At 42.5% G+C, this 25,117-nt stretch overlaps 1 protein-coding gene across 5 annotated transcripts in view; it reads right to left on the bottom strand.

The window, feature by feature from the left end:
• The window catches only part of SERAC1 (serine active site containing 1), a 58,246-nt gene that overhangs the window by 9,345 nt on the left and 23,784 nt on the right, over window positions 1-25,117 (bottom strand). For all 5 annotated transcript variants that reach the window (XM_082729575.1, XM_082729574.1, XM_082729577.1 and 2 more), the window contains 5 exons: window positions 24,019-24,140; window positions 22,849-22,977; window positions 12,486-12,599; window positions 9,870-10,032; window positions 703-853 (listed from right to left, as the gene is read on the bottom strand). In XM_082729575.1, coding sequence (XP_082585701.1) covers window positions 703-853; window positions 9,870-10,032; window positions 12,486-12,599; window positions 22,849-22,977; window positions 24,019-24,140 — 679 coding nt within the window. The remainder of the gene's footprint in view (window positions 1-702; window positions 854-9,869; window positions 10,033-12,485; window positions 12,600-22,848; window positions 22,978-24,018; window positions 24,141-25,117) is intronic.

Below are 25,117 nucleotides of genomic sequence, written 5' to 3'. Positions count from 1 at the left end.
CAACGCATACATAATACATTTCCATATTATCTTGTTTATAAATTGGAATTAACCACGCAATCCATTTTTCAACTAAATGATTTTGCTATTTTCTGAGGTATTAAAGTACCTGAGAAAAATCCAAGAAATACGTAATTTTTTCATTGTGGTCCTTCCTATATTTGTTATCTCAGCAATGATACAACTGGAAATGGTGACCAGAAATAATCTTAAGAAGGAGCATGTTTATTATAACTTACTCCTTCCAGTGCATGATTTTATATATGGCATAAACTCTGTCCAGTCCTTCTGAGTTCTAGAACCAGGCTAACATAACATGGTCTCCTGCATAGGATGTCCTATCTCCTCCCATCCAGAACAACCTCTACAGTCTGAATTGGCTATTAACTCAGATCTTCAAGAAACAGTCATGAAACAAAGAACTACGCGTTACAAAGTGTAAGCGGGGACACATTACAAGAGGTGAACATGATCTTACTCAAGGTCAGCCCTCGGTGTAAAATTACGCTGATTAATTTAGCTAGTTCCACACTCCCGTGACAGCCCACAATTCTTCTCAGGTGATTACGGACAAACTGTGTCAGGAGATAAGGTTCCCAGGATTATTTGTAAGGTATTTAATGATGGAGAAATAAAGTAAAATAAGAAGCTCTCCAGGCTTTCCATCCCCTTGGGAGACATGGTGACGGTCCGCTTTCTCACCTCGTGCGGTACTGGGGGTGCAGCACGTACACGCCGTCGTGGTATTTTTCTCTCATTGTCTCTCGGTCTAGATTAGCCAGGGTCCTGGCGGCATGTGAGGCCTCCATGATGCGCCGGGACTTCATTGCCTCTGCCAGTATGGAAACCCACCCTGGGGAAGAGAACAAACCCCTCGGTCCCACACCACTTCATGGGAGACTGTGAGCGGTCTCCGCCTGAACACGGCGGGGGAAAGGCAGACTCCAGGGTCTGTCTCACAGAAAAGGAAGAATACTCCGTTTTGCCCCGAGGTCCTCCACATCCCACGGTGCAGGATGTCCCAAGCCAGGCCCCTGCATGGGCGGTTCAAAGAAGGCAGCAGGGACTTAAGAGCTTTTTCCTTTATTTAGAAAATCTAACAGAAGTGGCCACTACTAGAGAGGTCGTCAATGATAATACGATATTCTGCTTTTAGCGAGAATTACTAAACTCATTTTTTTTTTTAAGATTTTTATATATTTGACAGAGAGAGAGACCACAAGTAGGCAGAGAGGCAGGCAGAGGGGTGGGGGGAGCAGGCTCCCTGCTAAGCCGAGAGCCCGATGCAGGGCTCGATCCAAGGACCCTGAGATCATGACCTGAGCGGAAGGCAGAGGCCCAACCCACTGAGCCATCCAGGCGCCCCTAAACACATTAAATTTTAGTATTAGTTATTTCATCCTGATTGTCAGACATATTGGCAGCTTTTAATGCACATAAGAAATGACTTCTTAAAAATGAGCTTGTTTAGAAATAACAAGTAACGGCAGGGTGCGGGGAAAAAAGGAACTGCTGGTGGGAATGCGTAGTCACTGTGGAAAACAATATGGAGGTTCCTCAAAAAATTGAAAATATTAGTACCATATTATCTAGTAATTCCTCTACTGGGAGAAAATGAAAGAAAGAGAAGAAGACACTAATTCAAAAAGATATATGCACCCCTCTATTCACAGCGGCATTATTTACAACACGGAAAAGCAAGATACGGAAACAACCTCCGCGCCCAACCACAGATAAATGGATAAGGATGTGATATATATGTGCAGCAGAATACGGCCCGGCCTTAAAAAATAATGGTATCTTGCCATTTGTAACAACACGGATGGATCTAGAAAATATTAAAGACTAAAAAAAAAAGAGAGAGAATGCCTGGGTGGCTCATTGGTTAAGTGTCTGCCTCTAGCTCAGGTCAAAATCCCGGGGTCCTGATACCGAGCCTTGCCGCTGGCTCCATGCTCAGCGGGGAGCCTACTTCTCCCCAGATCTGCCACTCTCCCTGCTTGTGCTCTCTCTCTGTGTCAAATAAATAAATAAAATCTTTTTTTTAAGAAAAAGATGGGTCTTTTTTGCTGTATCTATGTTCTCTGAAGTATTTACCATGAGAATCTATTCCCATGTTATTTATATAACTTAAAATAATACAACAGAGGCCTTGAGGGCAGAGACTTGGGTTCAAAATGTCTGTCCCCTACTTAATTACTGTGCAACCTTGGCCAAGTTAGTTGGCTTCCTGGGCTGGAAGAAGGTTCTAATAAATTAATCCATGTAAAAACTGCCCTTATGAAGCCCAGTAGGCACTCAGGACAAAGCAGCTATTCCCATGTCTTCCTCCCTTGCTCTGTGGCCAAAGTGTTGAACATCAGTGTGATGATAATCCAAAAGAAGTCTCAGGCCCAATACTTCTTTAACAATATTCAAATTCGGGGGCACCTGGCTGGCTCAGTGGGTTAAAGCCTCTGCCTTCAGCTCGGGTCCTGATCCCAGGTTCGTGGGATTAAGTCCCACGTCGGGCTCTCTGCTTGGCGGGGAGCCTGCTTCTTCTCTCTCTGCCTGCCTCTCTGCCTACTTGTGATCTTTCTCTGTATGTCAAATAAATAAATAAAATCTTTTAAAAAAATATTCAAATTTGTTACATCAAAAAATATCCCTTTCAAATGTGTAAAGAAAGCTTTATGATAATAATATAATAATGTTTTAAAATTCTACCTATGGAGATAAACGGGTATATTACTAGTATACATACAAAAACATGGCCTTATTTTTAATGGAGTCCCAAGAAAGGAAACACAAGAGTAATCATGGCACAAGCCACTTTTATGGCTTTTTTTAGTTGACCAAGTATTCTCACAATGCCTTTTACAAAACACCAAATGCCCCTTGGAAACGTGTCTTTCAGATTCAGTGTTTTTAAATTACATAACATCTGATTACATGATAATTATAAAAACAAATTTTTAAAAATTGCATTTTATAATCAAAGTCCCACTTCAGCTTCAGCACTCCCATCATTTCCCAGCTCCGTCTATAGCCTCAGAAGTAACTAGAGTTCAAAGTTAGGTGGTGACCCTTCCAAACCTCAGAAATTCAGTCCTATACCTGTAACTTCTATATATACACTATACACTAAAGTGCTATATGCTTCTTTTTTTTTTTCCTGCCTAGATGGAATCGTACTATTCCTCCTGTTCTGTGACCAGATCTGGTACTTCGGTTTGGTGCCTTGGGATGCTCTCTGTATAAATGATCTTTTCTTTTTAACTACAGCATGTGACATAGTTTGAGTATACCATTGTTTATTTACCATTATTCCTACTGGCAACATTTAGGCTGTTTCTATTTTTTCCATACTGCAAACACCAGTCCAATAAACATTTTTGTACATAAATCTTTAAGAACACACATGAGTATTTAGGTAGGAGAGAGTCCCAGTAGTATTCTTACTACGTCAATTGGTGTATACATTCTTTTAATAGATACTACTAAGTGCCTATAAAAAAAAACAACAACAACACGCTGAATCAATTTACATCCTCACCAACAATGTATGAAAGGAGCAGTTTCCATGCACCATCACCAGCAGTGGATATTACCAGTATCTTTTTAACTTTTGTAAATCTGAATGGCAAAAAGTTAGATCTGAAACTATTAAGACACATATATACATACATACAGATATATATATATGTGTGTGTGCACGTGTACATGTGTGTACAGATATATACTAAAGACAAAGGATACCTAAAGAAAAAATACAACAAGGTAGACAGCAGAATTCAAACTGAAATGCTCAGAAATAATGGGAGATGAGCAAAAAGAAGCATAGATAACTTTAAGAAGTTTAGACATAAAATGGAAAAGCAGAAGAGAAAGTGAAAAACCAGGGGGCTGTGATGTCACAAATTTAGGTGGTTTTTCACACTGTCCCCTAATCTGTGTCGATCAAAGGAGCCTGCTGAGAAGGAGCCCCTGACTACACAGATTAGAAAAGACTGGCAATTCCCGAGACAGTGCAAGGAGCCAGGGGCCAGGTGTAGCCGGAGGTCTCATGAGAGATGTCCCTTTTCCTATCACCAAGAGCAGAAAAGGAGAAGACCGGTTTGGTTTTGGTGGTGGGAAACGAGGGAAATCCCTTTTAGGGTCTCGGCTGTCTCACTGCCATGGGCGAGGCCATCTGCTGAGAGGCACGGAGTCTGGGGAAGGTTTGAAGAGCATGGAGGAGGTTCGATCGTCACTGTAGGAACAGTAAGGTGCGCCAACCGGAGAAACAGGACTGCCGAGCGATATGAAGCTGAGGACCAACCTGTAAGGATTCTACGCTCAGCCACAGAAGCAAGAGAGAGTAGGTTTTCTCTAGCGTAGGCGTCTTGACCAAGGGTGTGCTCAGAGAATGGAAGAGAAAGGGAGCTCCAATGAGGAACCATGGAATATACAGACACTGCGTCAGGAGGGGAGTGCGGAAGAGGGCGAATGGACGGGGAGCAAACAACTGGGTCCGCAGACAAACTCCTGGCGAGAATAAAACTGGTCACCGTGGGAGCAGATGCGAAGACAAACTTGAATGAGAGGAGGATGTGCTCTGAGGGGTGAATTACCGATTCTGTGGGTGAGGTGGTTTTGTGACCAAATGCAGGTGTGGCACGGGACTGGCGCCCGAGACAATCAGGAGCACAGAAGGAAGTCAATGGAGACGAGAAGGTCGAGGAGCCGGAGAGACCAAGGTGTCCAGTGGGCCGTCCCATGGACAGTGAAATCACCAAGAGATGAAAGACTTGGGGTAAGAACCAGGGTTCGATTGGGGGAAGAGTGTTTTGTGGGTTTTTCAAATAAAACACTCATTTGATCAAGGCTCTATCCCATTAAAGAAACTGAAGATAAGTCAACAAAAATTATCCAAACTAAAACACAGAGGGAGAGAAAAGTATTTGAAGAGAAATGAAAAGACTCTCAATGACTTGTGGAACAAAATCAAGAGATCTAATATCAATGACTATGACTGAGGTTCCAATGGGAGAAAAGAGCAAGTGGAGATAAGAAAAAGTCTTTTAAGATAGACTTGCCAGAAATTCGCCAAATCTGATTAAAAAAAAAATCAGCCCACTGATTTAGTCAGCTCAGCTGACCCTGAGCGGCATAAATATAAAAAAGGAACCAAGCACTTCATAGCCAAACTGCTAAAAACCAAACACAAAAACCTTAAAAGAAGCCAGAAAGGCCATGACAAGGTACATACGGAGAACGAAAGCAGAACTGGACACTTCCCGTCAGGCGGCGGTGGTGGCGAGACAATGGAACAGCAGTATTAAAAGTGCTGACATTAAAAAGAACACACTGTCATCACAGAATCCTTTGTCCATGGAAAATCTCTTTCCTGGGATAATCAAAGGCAAAGTAAACACTTTCAGAAGATGAAAAGTGAGAGAATTTGTCCAGCAAACCCAGGTCTTTAGCCCGAGGGGAAACGACGTGGGATGTCAATGTAGATAAACAGAACGGAAGGCAGAGCGCTGCACATCATCAGTGTGCACATAAGACGACTTTTCTTTTCTTCTTGCAGTCTTTCAATAGCACGTGACCGAGTAACAACAGTGCATCACAAAGTCTTTAACGTGCAGGAATCAAATACATTATACCAATACCACAAAGGATGGCGAGGGGCGGAAAGTGAAGGACACTGTTGGGAGAATCTCACACTATGTATACAGTGAGGGAATAATAACTCCAGACAGACTGTGGTAAGTTAAGGATACCACCAACAAAAAAAAATACACAAATAATACTATGCAAAAAGCCAAAAGAGGAGAAAGAACAGAATAACCCAAAAAAGTCAGTAAAGGAGGAAAACAGAAAACAATGTTCATAATCACATCTGTGGTAAGGAGACAAAACACTCCAATCAAAAGGGTCAAACTGGATATTAAAAAAAGATGCACGGATATGCTGTCCATAAAAGATGTACTAATTTTTTTTTAAGATTTTATTTATTTATTTGACAGGCAGAGATCACAAGTAGGCAGAGAGGCAGGCAAAGAGAGGCGGGGGGTGGAGAAGCAGGCTCCCTGCCGAGCAGTGAGCCGGATGTGGGGCTCAATCCCAGGACTGTGAGATCATGACCTGAGCCGAAGGCAGAGGCTTTAACCCACTGAGCCACCCAGGTGCCCCGAAAGATGTACTAATTTTTAATAAGTCACAGAAAAATGAAAGCAAAAGAAGGGGAAAAGATAAAAGATTGGTAATGCAAACAGCAAGCATAAGAAAAAGCCAGTGTGATCATCCAGGGAAATGAAAATCAAAACCACCATGAGCTGTCACCTACACGAGTCAGAATGGCTAGAACCAAAAAGATCAGAAACAACAAGTGTTGGTGAGGATGTGGACGAAAGGGAGCCTCTTACACTGCTGGCGGGAATGCAAACTGGCACAGCCACTGTTGAAAACAGTATGGAGGTTCCTCAGAAAGTTAAAAATAGAAATACCATACAATCCTGGACTTCCACTACTAGGTATTTATCCAAAGAAAATGAAAAAATTATTTCAAAAAGATAATAAGCACCCCATGCTTATTGCAGCATTATCTGTAAGAGCCAAGATATGGAAACAACCTGGGTACATCAGTGGGTAAATGGATAATAAGATGTGTGTGTGTGACAGACTATCATGCAGCCGTAAAAGGAATGAGATCTTTCCATTTACGATAACATAGACAGACCTAGAGGGTATTATGTTAAGTGAATTAAGTCAGAAAGAAAAACACAAATACCTATGTTTCACTTATACATGGAATCTAAAAAACAAATCTTAAACTCCCATAGAAACAGAGTCATACAGAGAACAAACCAGTGGTTGCCGATGGGAGGGGGATGGGGTTGGTAAGTGAAACAGGTGAAGGGGATTAAGAGGTACGAACTTCTAGGTACTTCTTGCAGGGGTGAAAAGTACAGCAATGGAAATATAGTCAATAATATTACAATAATATGTGGTGACAGATGAGAACTACACTTATGGTGAGCATTATATAATGTATAGAGTTGTCAAATCACTATGCTGTACTTCTGAAATTAACATAACACTGAATGTCGATTATACTTCAATAATAAAAATGTTTTAAAAAGAAAAAGAAAAAGCTAGTGTGGCTATTTTAATAGCAGAGCAAGTAGACTTAAAGGAGTGTCCCCAGTGGGAGAGACATCATTTATTAATAAAAAACAAAGAATTTACCAGGAAGAAAAACCTGGCAGAACTAAAGGGAAAAACAGACAAATTCACATAGTTGAAGATTTCACACATCTCTCAGTAATTCACAGAACTAGACAGAACACAATGAAAACCTAGAGAAGATCTGAGCAACACTGTCAGCCAATGCGGTTTAATTGTTATATGTTGAACACCTCACCTAACACCCACAGAACACTCTTTCAAGTGCACACAGAACACTCACCACAACAGACCATACAATGGGCCATGAACTATGTCTCAATAAATTTCCAAAGACTAAAATCTTATAGGATATGTTCTCTGAACACATGCAATATTAAATTAGAAATGAGACATAGGGCATCTAGAAAACAGCATTTATAAACTACACAGCACACTTTTAAGTAACCCATGAGACAAAGAAAAAATTCATGAGAAAATTAGAAAATATGTCAAACTGAATAATGACAAAAATACAATATACCCAAAATGTGAGGGACACATCTAAAGCAGGCTAGAGGAAATTTACTGCATTAAGTACTAAATTGCAGTGATCTGAAGACATGTCTTCAAATTCTTTGACACTATTGTCCATTAAGAGGTGATGAGTCTGGGGCGCCCAGGTGCTCAGTGGGTTAAGCCTCTGCCTTCGGCTCAGGTCATGATCTCAGAGTCCTGGTATCGAGCCCCATGTTGGGGGTGGGTGGGTGGGTGTCTCCGCTCAGCAGGGAGCCTGGTTCCCCCTCTCTGCCTACCTCCCTGCCTACTTGTGATCTGTCAAATAAATAAAGAAAATGTTAAAAAAAAAAAAAAAAAGAAGAGGTGATGAGTCAAAACCCCTTCCAAATCTCCTCCCCTTGAATGTGAGCCAGCCTCAATGACTAGCTCCTAATCAGTAGACCGTGGCAGAAATGAGTTCCTAATGCTTGATTACAAAAGGAAAGAGTTTATACCTGGCCCTCTCTGGGGACGTTTGCCCTTTACACCTGGCCATCATGCTTAAAGGAAGCTCAAGCTGAGTGCAGAGGCGCCGGGAGAAAGGAGCCAATGTCCCCAGGCCCAGCTGAGAGCCAGCACCAGTTTGCAAGCCAGGTAAGCGAGCAATCGTGTAAGTGAACCCTCCGTCCCACAGCTGAGCTGCCCAGCTGACGGTGCTTAGAGTGATGTAAGCCTTCACTACCAAATCTTGCCCAAGTTTCAGATTCATGAGGAAAACAGAGGATCACTATTTTAACCAATGAATTTTGTGTCTGATACATAGCAACAGGTAACTGAAACAAGAAAAGAGGTTAAAATCAATGATCTAAGTTTCTACTTTAAGAATCTAAAAAGTCAGGACAAATAAAACCCATAGTAAGTAGTCCTTTTTTTTTTTTTTTAAAGATTTTATTTATTTATTTGATAGACAAAGATCACAAGTAGGCAGAGAGGCAGGCAGAGAGAGGAGGAAGCAGGCTCCCCGAGGAGCAGAGAGCCCGATGCGGGGCTCGATCCCAGGACCCTGGGATCGTGACCTGAGCTGAAGGCAGAGGCCTTAACCCACTGAGCCACCCAGGCACCCCCATAGTAAGTAGTCCTTTATAGAAAAAGTTGGCTGATCCCTGAATGAGACTTCATTAAATTAAAAACTTCTAGTGATCAAAACTCTCTTAAATGTAAACCAAAAAACAAAGCAGAGACACAAGAAAAAATGTAAATTCATAGTTTCTAATAAATATGAACATATGGATGTATCTGATGAGCACATACCTATGCATATGTGTGTGTGTGTGTGTGTGTGTGTGTGTTTACACAGATCACTTTGCTTTTTCCACTGAAAGAGCCAAGAAGCAAAGACACTCCAGGACCAACAAGCACACCAAGCACCCAGATCCTGGTCTGTACCAATGAATCTGCACTAAAATCTATCTGCATTTCTCCCCAGAGAACATGTTGTTATTCCAGACAGTAACGAATGCCTCCCAAAATGAGGTAGGCACATTGCAAGGACACAGGGAACCAGTTTGTGGGGCTCCCACTAAACAAAACTGAGACAATCTGGCATCAAATGTTAAGTACAGTAATAAGATATAAACCATTAAAAAATAGGAATCTATGTGCCCATACTGATGGGGGAGGGCGGGAGGGCGGGAGGGCGGCAAGAAGGAAGAAAGGAGGGGACAGATGGAAGGAGAGAGAAGGAAGGGCTCCCGCTTGTAAGAAGTTGCCAAATGCTGAAAAGCACACGGGGAAGGCGTGCTGCAGTTAGGAAACCACCATTCTGCAACCATCACGCTAAAGGCAAGAGGAGGCGAGAATGTTCCATAGACGAGGAACAGGAATTTCCGCATGGTCTTAAGTATCTCCCCACCGTCAGTTTATTAGTTGCAAGGCGGAGACATCACTATTTATACCCCGAGTACATCTCTTAGCAAACCAAATCATATCAAAGATGATGTAAACAATTAGATGGTCATGATGGCAAAAACCGCTCCCCCGTGACTGTCCCCGCACCAAGTATCTTAGATACGGGCCATCCACATGTCGCAAGCAACTCCGTGCCCCTACGAAAATGACATGCTCTAAGGACCCATAAGCAAACCTAAGCAAAGTCTTAAGTCTATTAAAAAAAATTAATGTATCAGGAGGGGTAGAGGCGGGAGAAGACCAAAGGACCAAATCCAAGAGAGACGTATTACCTGAGCGAACTATAGTAGAATGAAGACGTTCGTTCAAAGCCATATTCCCGATGATACGCATTATATTTCTCTGTATTTTAGGACAATCCTTGTGAAGTTGGTACAGTCTCTGAAGTAGTTGCAAGCCTCCATTTGCTTCAATTTGATCACAGTGTGTAGATATCTAGCAGGATAAATAAATGAAAGCTCACTTAATGTTGCACAGTCACTAACCAGGTGACCCAGCATGCTGAAGGCACAGCCAGGGAGGTCCTGGTCAAGGACAGAGACCTACCTGAAACTCTCATCTCGGCTGGCTGAAATAAAGAAGCAAACCCTTATCTATGCGAGAGGTGCTTCAGAATCACTGAAAAAATTAAGGCATATCTCACCAGGACTTCTGAAATTTTTATTCTTTTTTTTTTTAAGATTTTATTTCTTTATTCCACAGAGAGAGACACAGTGAGAGAGGAAAGACAAGCAGGGGGAGTGGGAGTGGGAGAAGCAGGCTTCCAATCGAGCACGGAGCCCGATGTGGGGCTCGATCCCAGGACCCCGGGATCATGACCTGAGCTGAAGGCAGATGCTTAACTAACTGAGCCACCCAGGCGCCCTGAAATTTTTCTTCTTATTGTGTAGACATGGGTGGTTCAGTGATAAAATTCTCTTACTGCTTAGCTCTTGATGGGATGTGTAACCTGAAAATGTCATTATTATAGAATTGTTTTGATGAACAGTGATACTCTGGCTGGCTTGACCTTAAAAATGTTTTCTATGCTTGAGAAAGCTGCCACCTGATAACAAGTAGAAACACTCACTTAAAGTTGCCAAGTTTGCTTCTACATCGAGAACTCGCAGAGATAAGCTCCATCCGCGGCCTCGCACCCCACCCCACACAAGCCCACAGTGTGGGGGTTCTCCTAAAACTCAGGAGTCAGAACACATTTTTTAAAGAGAACGATCAAGTGGTAAAAATAAAAAAGAAAAAGGGGGAAAAAAAGAAAAGAAAAAGGGATGTGAATTTTTAATAGAGAAACAAGAGAAAAGCCCAAGGAACTATATAATACTATTGTAAGTCCTCACAATGTGCCAAGGTCACTGGCACGACCTTGGCCTCCTCCCATCACTGGTTGGGACTCACTGATATGTCACATGTATGTTAACAATTTCCACTCTCCAAATTTTTATTGAATTTTATGACATTTTAAGTGCATTTAAGAGTATGTCTTTTAGACACACATCAGTGAGCTATGTAATGACTTGAGAGGTTTCTGGAAAGCTATTCCACGCACTGTACTTTCCTGAAGATGCATCTATTGCCTTAGAAACTAGTCTTAAGCCGCAAAAACTCCAGCTCATTTTCCTACATGCCCTTTTGAACTACAATGCTAATACCTCTACTTTGTACTTAATTCCCAACCCCACTGATGGAATCTAGAGATGACCAGACGCTTCTGAGCCATGTCTAATGGTTCCCAAAATTAAACTGGAGAATATAAGAGCTCTAGAACGGGGTTTCTCATGACGTGAGAAGGACCACTTCCAGAAGCCTCAACCAGGGATGCCTGTTAAAAATGCAAATTTCTGGACACAACCCCGTATCTAAAGGTGACCACAAAACTTGCACTTTTAAGCATGCTTAAAAGTGATTTTTAGACATTCATGTTTGAGCACCACAAAGTTTGTTGCTTTTTTTCTTTTTAAAATCAAGAAGGCAGGGCACCTGGGTGGCTCAGTGAGTTAAAGCCTCTGCCTTCGGCCCAGGTCATGATCTCAGGGTCCTGGGATCGAGCCCTGAATCAGGCTCTCTGATCAGCAGGGAGCCTGCTTCCCCCTCTCTCTCTGCCTACCTCTCTGCCTACTTGTGATCTCTGTCTGTCAAATAAATAAATAAAATCTTTAAAAAATAAAATAAAATAAAATCAAGAAGACACCAGGGGGCGCCTGGCTCAGTCAGTTGGGCATCCAACTCTTGATTTCAGCTCAGGTCATGATCTCAGGGTCCTGAGATCAAACCCCATGTAGGGCTCTGCTCTCACCAAGCAGTCTTGCTTGAGATTCTCTCTCTCCCTTCTCTGTCTGCCCCTCTCCCTTCCCTCGCTCTCTCTAAAAATAAACAAAACCTTTAAAATAAATAAAAGTAAACAAATAAAATTAAAATATGATCATGACAGAAAAGCTGTCATAAATGCCAAAAAATTTAAAAACCATTAATATATGGAGTATGGTCATCCAAATATTTACCTTTTTTCCATATGCTACATCTCTAACAGATGTTTTACTGGAAATTAACTACCTACTAATATTATTTGGGAAAATGATCTGAGAAAGGCAGTAGAAGATAGCATAATTCAAAGGTCAATGCTATGTTTTAGACAATGGATTGCTTTCTTATGCGCAATTAAGATTAAATACATTTTTAGAAATGCTTGGCAAAAATGAAATATGTGTACTGGTTCTAAATTATGATTATCAATTCTAATAACTAAATGGGGGGAAGCAGAAATTTTAAAACAAGTAAAAAGCTTTTTTTTTCTTCTACAAAAAATGAGGATTACTTCCCTTGAATGAGCCAACATGTACAATTTTTCCATTGTGATCATAAAAACTAAATCACATTTTGAAAATGTAAGTTACCTCAGAATGTTTTACCAAAGCTTCTAAACAGAACATTTCCACTGTAGCTGAAGGAACTTCTCCAAAACTTTCAGCATAAGGAAGTCCATTTCCTCCAAAACACCATAAGCCACCCTGAAAGATAATTAAATGTTTACTGAAGAGAGTGACTCATATTTTTTGTTCGACAAAAAAATCCCTGAGCTATACACGACATATTTTGGAAGCTGAAAGGGAACTAGTTATGCAAATTGCTGCTTCCTAGAACAGAAAACATAAGGAATCATTTCTAGAAGAGGCAATCTGCATGTTTTCCTTCTTTCCTCTGTGTCCTCTTCTCTGAATGTAAGAACACTAACACACAATCCTTTATCAAGTAAGAAAAGCCCAGGATTGAACACATGTTCTACTGTAAGACGACACTGGCAGAGTCTACCTGAAATCTATTACTCAAAATAATAATAAAGAGAAAAGGCAGTACTGGGAAAGTTTAAAATGAAGATAACTGATGACAATGATCAGAGAGCTTTTAATTCTTCCTAAACTGAAATTCAAGTTCATATGGGAGAATAAACAGAAGAGCTAGGAAAACCATGAGACAGAACAGGGGTGTGTACTAGCCCTATAAAATAGCTAATAATATAATAATAATAATAATAATATAAGAATGAAGCACAAAAAGGAAATTTCAACTCTTACTATAGATCGAATGCTAATGTCACTAGTACACAATAATCTCCCACAAATCAGTGGCAAAAATACCAGTGATGCTACAGAAAAATGAGCAACAGTCAGAAACAAAAGTTCCTAGGAAAGGAAATCTAGGACAAGAGGCCCAACATCGCTCTGGTGAGAGGCATGCAGGTGCCTCTAGGAGAGAAACGGTCCCCGTCTATCATAGGCGTGGGGAAGCCGCGCTCCTACCACCGTGCTTCCTCCGTGGAGGGCAACTCAGGGCAGCTGTCTACACTGCAGGCCCTTCAACAGTTCACCCTACCGAGACACACAAAGGCAAAGTGATGCAAGTACAGGTTTGTTCGCTGCAGCAACGTCTGTAAGCATGAAAGCCTGAAAGGACGAACTGCCTCAACAGGAGGCTGGGTAAGTCGTGATGGGGCTCCCGTACGACCGAATGCGAGGTGAACGTGAAAATCTGAGGCTCCTCAGACATTGATACGTACCAATCTCCAACATAAACCCTCAAGTGAGAAAAAGGGGCAGAAGAGTGTATCATATGCTACAATCTGTGAGAGAGTAAGTGTAACCATGTGAGAGTGTGAGGGGCGGTGTGGGGGCGAAGGAAGGAAGACTAATTACTGTACCTCCTTTGAAGCGCTTTGTAGTTGACCGAGGGGCCCTGACTGTGCAGAGAGGCCACCTGCTGGTACAAGAGCACAACTACAAGGTAATGTTTTTCAAAAATGTGTACAGAAAGCCCAGCGTATCCTACAGGAAATATAAACCATAAATTTCTGCATTTTGAGCTAATGTATAGGGCCCATGGTTTGGTAAACCTAGTAAACATTCTATAATTCTTACTCCTGCCATCCTCTCTGATGTAACATTCTGCTTTTCCAAGTTTAAACATGCTTTAATCTCAAATATTCAGGATCTCTCAACAGAGGGCTGGGAACGGACTAACTGATGCAGAGTCACTCTCTCCTCCAGCAGACATATGGGCAAATAGTGAAGTGGTGGGCTCCGGGGAATGGGGGACTTCTCTTAAACATCCACCACCAAAACCTGCCTCCCCCAAATCTCTCTCCCTACCTCACACCCTCAAATCACCTGACCTCGAAGCCAAATGCTCCAAGGAAAGAAAGAAGGAAAAAAAATTACCTAGGACTCTGCGTTCTCTTGATCATTTTCTAAGTGGGATATAAGAATACGGTTCCAATTCCGACCTCATCAGCAAAGCTTCGGTTATTTGTGAACCAGCAGATTGTGTGGTAGAAAAGAAGCACAAGCAAAAGGAACGGATAAAAGGCGCAAACTCGTGGTGTGGTCATATGGATTATATTCTAATTCTTATTTTTTTTTAAAGATTTCTTTTATTTATTTCAGAGAGAGAGTGAGCACAAGCAGGGGGAGCAGAGGCAGAGTGAGAGAGAGAAGCAGGCTCCCTGATGAGCACGGAGCCCAATGTGGGGCTGAATCCCACGGCTCAGGGGTCACGACCTGAGCCAAAGGGAGACACTTAACCAACAGAGCCAACCAAGCACCCTCCTATATTCTCATTCTTCTTCTTTTTTTTTTTTTAATTTTATTTATTTGACAGAGAGGCAGAGCAGCAGGCAGAGAGGGGGGGGGGAAGCCGGCTCCCTGCTGAGCAGAGAGCCCCATGTAGGGCTTGATCCCAGGACCCTGAGATCATAACCTGAGCCGAAGGCAGAGGCTTAACCCACTGAGCCACCCAGGTGCCCCCCTATATTCTCATTCTTAACATAAAAATAAAACACATAGGTTACTACTGCTTTATCATTGAATCAAGATAGAGCAAGATTACATAAATTTGTAAAAATTTAAGAAATGCCATACATCAAATTCCGTAATACAAACTAAAAAATGATCTCTTACGGATCAAAGAAATGAAGAGGAAAGGAAAGAAAGAGTGACACTGTTAAAAACAGTAACAAGGGGGGGGCGCCTGGGTGGCTCAGTGGGTTAAGCCGCTGCCTTTGGCTCAGGTCATGATCTCAGAGTCCTGGGATCGAGTCCCGCATCGGGCTCTCTGCTCAGCCGAGAGCCTGCTTCCCTCTCTCTCTCTCTGCCTGCTTCCCTCTCTCTCTCTCTCTGCCTGCCTCTCCATCTACTCGTGATTTCTCTCTGTCAAATAAATAAATAAAATCTTTAAAAAAAAAAACAGTAACAAGGGTACAGTATAAAAATTAGAAGGCAATCATAACAATAAAGCGTAAGAGGAAATGTCAACTAATAAAACAAGTTGCTATAGAATTTATACCCATATCATATATTAATTATGTGTAACAAAGCATTTTATGTATAATTGTTTATTATGATATTCAATGGGAGACAAACCTAACTGTGGATTAACACAGTATATTTCAAATGCATCTCAACGAGTTTATAACAGCCAAATGACTTAATGCACAATAGAAATTTTCTTACCACATAACCTACAACTCCGATTAAACAGTAGCTCCACTTTCTTTTTTTTTTTTTTTTTTAATTTTATTTATTTATTTGAAAGACGGAGATCACAAGTAGGCAGAGAGGCAGGCAGAGAGAGAGAGAGAGGGAAGCAGGCTTCCTGCGGAGCAGGGAGCCCGATGCGGGGCTCGATCCCAGGACCCTGAGATCATGACCCGAGCCAAAGGCAGCAGCCCAAACCACTGAGCCACCCAGGCGCCCCGTATCTCCACTTTCGTCTGCCATACAAAAATACTTTGATTCATAACAGAAATATGCCAGTTGTTACTTAAGTATGTATACGTCTGTGCACAGCTGGCTCTCATGATTCATTCATTATTCCAGAAAGATTTATCGAGAAGACCTTGGGTGGGAGGCTGTATCTGGTACCGGGGAGATTATTAAAGCCTACTGGAAGGGAGTAAGAGGATGACATAAGCAAAGAAATACAGAGTATAATTACACGATGGGATGAACGCTAGGAAGGACAATAAATGCAATAAACATTTGAGATAAAGAGGAAGGTCTCTCTGTGGAGCTGACAAGCTGAGAGCTGGAGGACAAAGAGGCAGCCGTGTGACAAGCCAGGTGGCAGAGAATCCCAGGCAGAGGGAGCACGAGCGGATAAACATTTCACAAGTTCAAGGACTGGAGAGGAAAAGCCAGTGTGGCTGGAGCACAGGCGTGAGCATGAGGGAGAGTGAGCCTGCGGGAGGGGGCGGTTAGAAAGGCGGTGAAGAAACGGACTCAGGTAAGCCGACACCGAGGGCTGCTAGGAGATGTGACATCTGAGAATGATTACCCATTTTCTTGAAACACTTAGAAATAAGCTGTGTTTGCTTTCTCTGTTACTTACAACTGATGAGATTTACTCATAACCAAAGCTGGGAGAAGGGGAGAGAGGGGGAGTTTGCGATGACAATGATCGGTTCGTTCCAACAAAGAATCCTCAGTGTGCACAGCGGTACGTCATGGGGAACTGCAGGACTGGCAAAGCCTGTCCAGCTCTGGGAAAGTGAGCTTCACAGTTTCCTTTTTTGTGTAAGCATCTGTAGGTTTCTAAATCCTCGGTCGTTAAAGCAATCTCCCATCCTTAAACCAATCTGTCGGTGTCTTTCTCTCAATCCTAACACGTTGCTATGTTATGCAGATAGATGTCAGAAGTGCCTTGATGCAAGGACTTCAGACCCTAATACCTAAGCTGATTTCAGACAGACTAGGAAATTACAGGGGCGAATGATAATACTAAAACTGCAGGATTTTAGCTGGGCTGTCCTTAAGCCAAGACCACAAAAGCTTTGTGATGGGAAATCATTTCAAGGTACCATATCCACTGTTCTCCTGACTCTAGGCGCTTGTCACAGTAGATGAAAAAGCAAGCACAATCTAAAATGTTCAAACTGGGGTGCCGGGGGGGGGGGTTCAGTCGGTTAAGAGTCTGCCTTTGGCTCAGGTCATGATCCTGGAGTGTGAATCGAGTCCCACACTGGGCTTCCTGCTCAGTGGGGAGTTGGCCTCTCCCTCTGCCTGCCTCCTCCTCCTCCCTGCTCGAGGTCTCTCTCTAATAAATAGAATCTTTTTAAAAAATGAATAAAATGTTCAAGCTTCTGCATCTCTGGTTGCTTCCTTAGGCTCTGAGCCACAGACACCTGAGGTCCTCTAAGAAAGGTTGAAATTTCAGACAAGCTGACTGATTGGAAGTATCTAGACAGTAACAAAAACAAAACGAGACTGAGAGCTGGATCCTGACACCAAAGAAGGAATGCTCTTGATGGTAACATCTGGGGTGGTGGAAGGCCAAGGACCACCCCTCCCTGTCCCCCAAATGCCCAGCAGAACTGTAGTCAGCAAATTCCCTGGGTGGACAGCAGAAGGCTGCCAAGGGTGTAGCCATCAGGAGGGGACAGCAAAGCTGGGAAGTGCTTTTGCTCTCTGTGACCCAGCTCTCCTAATGAGCAGAAGGAACAAAAGGGGGGATGGCAGATCACTGCCAGGGGTGGGGCGCGGGGGGGCAGAGACAGTCTTGATACAGCTTCTAATTGTGGGTCCCTTTGTTTTGATGTGTGTAAAAGCTAATCTCTGGTGTTTCTGCATAAAAATTCACAACCTCAGAACTCTGCAATGTGTGCAAACCCACTGTGCTTAGAAATGGTGATCATTCTAAAACAGCAATTGTTGACCCAGGGTGCTCCTTAAGCCTCGGGTAGACAGAATTCAGGGTAGGGAGGGCATATGCTTGGAGGGGAAAATGTTATGTCTTTATTCCTGACATCTCACGGAAATTTTGCATGGCATTCAATTAAAAACACAGACAGTAAACTGTATCAACAGTAACAATCTGTGTGGCTCTGCCAGCAACCGAGAGCATAGACGTTTTCCTGTCCCATCTCATCGGCTGCAGCTTTCCGAGAGTAACGTCACGATCTTCATTCCTTTGAATGCCAACTGCCCACGCTCATACTGGTGACCCAGACAGGACACTGTCATATAGTGTCCACCCACCAGCAGTTATCTGAGACCCATACATGGACAGACTAGAATAATATTATTATTCTATTATTACTAGAATAATATTATTATTCAACCAAGCAACAACAGCATATACACTGATGGCTTTAAAAATCAAAATTTACACAATGAATTGAACCACGAGAAATCGCAATTTTTCCCAATGTCCCTGAAAGAGTCTAAAAGCAACACTTGCAGCAACAAGCAAGCTTACACCCAAAAGTTGGTTTCCAACAACCACTGGCCTGGAAGGAACCAGGGCTTCCTGAAGATTCAGGTGACTCCAGAGCTGGAGCACAGAAAGTTTAAGATGGAGCCTAGACTGTTTTCTAATGCCAGATACTCAAAATATAATGGAGATAATATAATGGAGATACTCAAAATATAATGGAGACAATTCCAAAACACATGGGAGGCAACCTGAAGGAGTTCCCATACCAAACCTGTTACACTGAGCCTCAATATGCAAAGTAGTTCTGGGTTATAATCTAGTGAATAAATACTAATCCGGGAGCCCCAGGATCCATGTGTCAGGAAGGACGGAGGAAGGAAAGCTTCTCCCTACAGTAGACAGAAGTAAAGGCGGATTGTCTGAGTTGGGCAGAGGGAGATCACCATTTTGCAACCATCCAAGAATAACCATTATCAGGCACAATTTATTCAAAGGATACTGAAACCATCGTCTGAAAGTCTGAAGAGGCACAGGATAGACTAATAACCTCAAATGTCCCCTCTCCCCTCAGATCCTATAATCATTATAAACAAAACATGTATTAGCATCAAAGCAGAGAAACCTGGCAAGTTAACATCAGCAACAAGGGGACCAACTGGTCTCCTGTGTTTCTGGATGTGGCAGCAGAGTGGGAAGGACACAGGTCACCTCTGCCCTGTTCCCACGATAAATGCAGAAGCGGACTCTAATCCTGAGGACACGTGCGACACACTGAACTGAGGACACTCCACAAACTGCTACTCTGTAGTCTTCAGCAATGTCAATGACATGACATGTCTTCATGTCATTGACATTGCTGAAGACTAAGAAAGGCTGAAGCATTTTTCCAGATAAAAGGAGACATGACCATCAGGTGTGATGTTTCATCCTTAGACACAGATCAGACTGAAAACAAAAACAACAAGCTGCTGTGAAAGAATTACTGGGATACTCGGCAAAATTCAACCATGGAGTCTGTAGTAGAGCACAGTATTCTCAGTGTTGATTTTTTACAAAGATTTTATTTATTTGACAGAGAGAGAGATCACAAGTAGGCAGAGAGGCAGGCAGAGAGAGAGGGGGAAGCAGGCTCCCTGTGGGCTTGACCCCAAGACCCTGAAGCTATGACAAGAGCCGAAGGCAGGGGCTTAACCCACTGAGCCACCCAGGCGCCCTCCATGTTAATTTTCTGAGTTTGATATCTGTACTGTGCTCATATCTCAGAATGTCCATGTTGTCAAGAAATACATACTTAAGTCTTTAGAGGCAAAAGGACATCACTTCTATGTCTAACTCTCAAATGGTTCAGGGAGGAAGACAGTAAATGTGTGTGAACAGACAAATAAAATATACCCACAGAGAGATGGGGAGTAAATGGGGGGTCAGAAAACAAATGGGGCAAAACAGTAACAATTGGTATATCTTAGTGAAATGTATTATTGCTACAATTCTTAAAGTTTGAAATTACTTCAAAATTAAAAGTTAAAATATTTTAAAAGTAAACTTCAACTTTGTTTTAAATGTAATGTTATTTAATGCATCAAAAAGAACTACATGTATTATTTTTGGTAAGAGTATTTTAATATTATCGGTTTCCTTTGTAACCCTACATACTGCATTTTACGCATCTAGAAATGACTTCACTAAATCACCAGAAGGGGGGTCCATGGTATACAAAGGTGAGGAAGCCCGGCTCTAAAACCAGACAGCTGTCGGTTATCTGCCCAGGCCGAGTAGCCTTCCGAGGAGGTAGCTCTGTAAAGAAGCAGCGTACCGCCCGCCCCTTGAAAGGTGCCTGGAGACTACAAGGCAGCTTTGGCAGATCTCTAAAAACCAGATGGACAACCCTCCTATCTCTCTCTTCACTCACAACTTCATGGTAAGTAAAAAAAATCTGAGAAGCCTGACTAAATCGGCAGGGGCGGGGAGGGGGGAAATGAGAACTAAAATAGAGTTATTTATTGGTCTCATGAGATGGGGCCTCAGAACTGAAACTAAGCTAAATGTGTTTTTAATGTTTAATTAAAGACGCGCTACTTGGGATGCCTGGGTGGCTCAGTGGGTTAAAGCCTCTGCCTTCAGCTCAGGTCATGATCCCAGGGTCCTGGGATCGAGCCCCACATTGGGCTCTCTGCTCGGCGAGAAGCCTGCTTCGTCCCTCTCTCTCTCTTTCTGCCTGCCTCTCTGCCTACTTGTAATCTCTGTCTGTCAAATAAATAAGTAAAATCTTAAAAAAAAAAAAAAAAAGATGTGCTACTTTTGTCTTTTTTGAAAGGCGTTCACCTCTTTGTTTAGGTTTATTCCCAGGTATCTTATTGTTTTGGTGTAATTATAAACGAGACTGACTGATTTCTCTTTCTGCTGCTTCATTACTGGTTACATAAAAATGTAACAGATTTCTGTAAGTTGATTTTGTATCCTGCAACTTTACTGAATTCGTGTATCAGTTCTGGCAATTTTTTAGTGGAGTCTTTTGGGTTATCTATACAAAATATCACGTCATCTGCAAATAATGAAAGTTTTCCTTCTTCCTTGCCAAATAAACCTAACCAAAGAGGTGAAAGACATGAAAGAACGTAAACCCTCAATCAGAATGGCTTTCAAGAGCGAAGGCGGTCTTCCTCCAAAGGTGTGAAGGACCCTCTGGAGCACTGGGAGAGCTCTGACAAGACGGCACGTACAGCTGGGCATGCTGGCCTGTGCCCTGCTGACTGTGTCTGGTGTCCTTGTTCGCACATCATCTGCCACTATGCAAACTCCATCCTGTAACTGGCGCCTATCAATTTCATCGCCATTTCAAGGGAAGCCAGTCTGATAAAGAGTGGCCAGTCCATGCCTTGATCACAAAAAGTAAAGGACTCAGACGTAGCATGTAATGGGAAGCCATTTGAAAGGCTTAATGCAGGAGCATGAGTGGATCGAATTCATGTCCTTTTTTTTTTTTTTTTTTAAATCACTCTGGCTGCTGGGAAGCTGTACAACTGGAGAGACATGTTAGGAGCTTGCTATGGTGTCTGAGGTGATGGAGATGTGATAAGAAAGCTTTCTGGATCCAGCACGATGCTGAATGTGGCTTCTAATGAATCCCTCCCACTACAAACATCTAGAAATATCTAATGAAATATAATACAAGCTATTTTAAGGCACAGCCAAGAGAAGAAATAAAGGCAAGTCCTCAGGGGACAGACTAAAAGCAGGATCTTCAAAAGAAGCGGTGAGCATAGGGCGGCTACTGTAAAATGCCGGCAGGCTCCTTGGACGGGACTTTACCAGTTGTTCAGAGCAAGAGATGTGATTTTGGGTCTCACATTCAATGGGAATTAAACCTGAGATACCTATAGAAAGGCAAAGTCCTGGAAAGCTTGCCCCCTCTCTAAGAAAGTCTAGAAAACTCTGCGCACCAGCTCATGAAAGCAGTGAGAAGAGTCTGTTTCGGCTTGGGGCTCTGGATGAGAAATCAACCTGAAGACTATACCATCCACAGGTGTGTCTGAATTTACACTCCCCATGTGCCACAGGAATCCCAATCCAGGGAATGAATATCAAACTAGTTCAGTGTTTACTATCCGATGGAAGTAAACACAACGGCTGCTCTGGGAGGGCAGATTTACAATCCAGGATGCTCGGGACTCCCACAGAAAGTAATCTGTTTGGCGAAAGACAAATTCACAGTAAAAATACATAACCCATGTCAACCCGCGATCTAATACAAGAGGGCCAATGCTGCCCCAGATGGTAATTAACACCTCAGTAAACTAAAATAAAAGACTCTGAAAGAGACTTTGAAATTATCTTAAAAGCGACAGCAAGAACAGAGCCGGGATGAATGAACAGGACAGCATGAGAAAGGTGTGATGGCAGCCGGGGGAGTGGTTACAGCACAGACCAGGAGGCAGACGGACTCAGGCTGTACTTGAAGTGACAGCTCACAGGAACTGCAAACGGGCTGGATGTGGAAGGAAGGAAGAACAGGAGCTCCCAGCCGTTAGCTCGAGCAACTGGGGGGCTGCTGGATGCCATGCCATTTACCCAGATGGAGAGGTGAAAGGAAGGAAAGCTTAGCAGAAAAAGGGTGGGCTCAACAAGTTGAGTTTGGGACATCAATTAGACATCCGAGCCGAGACAACCAGCAGGAAGTTGAAGATTCAAATCTAGTGCTTGGGTTAGAATGTAGGATCAGAGATACCCATGAGTAGCATGTAGATGATAATTAAAATCTTGTAAATTAGTATCTATTCATTCTTCCAGATGTGACTTCAGACTTGACTTCCTAAGCAGAGTGAAGGGCTCTCAGAGTGACCTATAATCTCTCTCACACCTTCTGGGATTTTGTTTATTTACTCGTCTCCCCACCATCGCTGACAGGGCCTGGCACACACAACCAGGAGCCAACACGTTTATTCTGTTCCTGGTTGGTGACTATTTTAACTTTCTACGTGCTAGCCCCTGGCACAGTATCCTAGAAAGGGTGAGTAGGCACACCAAAATATTTACTGAATGAAGAAATGAGCTAACCTTCTGAGCTGCCAGACTTTGACTGCTTTCACTCAGAGCCAAAGATGTAAAATACTGGATACACTCATCTAGCTCCGTTTGAGGTAGAGAAGCCAGCAACTGTCTGAGCTCTTCTTCAATGGAAGAATCCTGTCATAAAAGGAAAAGAAAGTCTTCATAATTAAGCTCCACAACTGGGCACAACAAAAGTACCGAAGAATCAATGCCAAAACAAAAGAGCAGGGATAAAGGAGAGCTTTTAGTCTTGAAAACTGTGGCCCACCTAAGCACATAGTGAATCTCTTAATTCTGAGTTCTGCACTTCTGTCTGCTGCCTCAGTCTGAGAGCCCTAAGGCAAAGTTTAGCTCTTGGCTCAAAATGGATTATTACACTCTTTCTACCTAAACCTTGCCTCTTTAAATCCAGAACTCATTACTATCTGATTTTCTCTAATAACTTACATCTAGCATATCCATTTTTCTATTTTTCAACAACTGATTGCAAGTTTTCAGATTTCCTTTTCTAGGAAAGCCTTAGAAAGGTGCTGAAGAAGCATGCTCTAATACCTATTAGCGGTTAATAATTAGTATGTATGTGGGCTAACGCATTAACATCTGTATGTGGTGGTTAGTTAAAAACCTATGCAGAGTGATATATTAATACCTACAGGTGGTGGTTCTCTGGAGGCTTTCTGCACCCCCAGGAAACAGTCAGCAGTGTCTGGAGATAGTTTAGGTTGTTACAACTGAGGGGATTGCTACTGGCATCCAGTGAGTAGACCAGGGATGCTGCCAGACACCCTACAATGTGCAGAACAACCTTCCACAACAAAGAATTATTAGGCCCAAAATGTCAGTACTGTTGAGAAAAACTGATCTAGAGCAATATTAGAACTAGTCCATTGTTTAGTTCAATATTAGAACTAATTCACTGATGCTGATTGGCTATGAAGTTCCCCACTGGTGTACAGAGACTCACAATGCCCAAATGGGGAAAATAACACAAGAGAAACAACATCTCCTGGTAAATCAAGAAATCTTTGTATAGGAACTACAATTTCCGGTTAACATCTAGTTTACCTGCTTGTGAAAAGTAGCCGACAGACTACTTTTTGATTGGTTACTTTGCACCCAAAGTGAAGATGACATATTAATCTATTTTTCACTCACTGGACTATTTTATTTACTTACTTCTTTTAAAGATGGCAAAGGAGGTGGTGGGAGAAAAAAGCGAGGATCACTCTCTTTGCTTCGGGCCAAACCAATGAGAGTTCTCAGATCGCAGGCTTGAGCAATTATCCTGTACTGGTAATCTATTGTAAAAGTATGTTGTTAGCACCCAAATTAGCTTATAATTGTTTTAAGAATTAAATGCACATTTAATTTTTAGACTACAAGTTTGCGATTCAAAATTTCCCAAGTCTCTTTCCATAATTACAACTGCATTCACCTACTGGTAACCCAGATAGCCAACATTTCCACGCCTGATGTCACAATTCTCCTCAACACATACATAGGGATATTGCGGTCTAACCTTTTCGAAGAACTGAACTTCAAATGCGAAAACTGATAGGTCAGAACCGGCTGAACTGCTTCTCCTTTTCTTTGTAGTAATTCTAGTGTTTTAACTGTTTTGATCACTACTTAAAAAACCTGAGGTCGCACTGAGATCTAGGTCACTGGTACGGTGCGGCGCTTCGCATCCTGTCATGTCCATGAGTCATCTGAGGTTCCAGGTGGTCGTGCTTCGTTTGAACCTTCATGATTTAACCAGTCCAGCCTTTATGTATTGCTCTGAATGTGTCCCCACCCCCATTCATAAGTTGAAATTTCCCGATGTCATGGTATTTGGAGGTAGGAACCCTTGGAAGCCCCCATGACTGGGATTACTGTCCTTATAAAAGAAACCCAGAGAGATCCCTTGTCCCCTCTGCCACATGAGGACACACAGTGAAAAGCTGGTCATCTGTGAATGAGGAAGCAGGTCTTCACCAGATATCAAGTCTGCTGGCACAATGACCTTCAGACTTACCAGCCTACAGAACTGTAATAAATAAATTTCTATTGTTTATAGCCACCCAGTCGACAGTATTGTTACAGCAGCCCAAATGGACTAAGCTATGTATTGAAAACAAAACTACAACCACTGAAGCAGACATTATTTTAATACGAACCCAGTTCATAACCTGGGTAAGTTCTTTAAGATCAAGTGGGGAACTTCCCCAAAATCTATGTGCCTGGGCTCCAACTCTGATTCTTCTGATATAGTAAGTCTGAAATGGAGTCCTGG

This window comes from Mustela nivalis (genome assembly GCF_964662115.1).
Source record: "Mustela nivalis genome assembly, chromosome: 5".
Classification (NCBI taxonomy): domain Eukaryota; kingdom Metazoa; phylum Chordata; class Mammalia; order Carnivora; family Mustelidae; genus Mustela; species Mustela nivalis.
The sequence above is the reverse complement of the archived record's forward strand: the minus strand, read 5'-3'. Positions and strand labels throughout refer to the sequence as shown.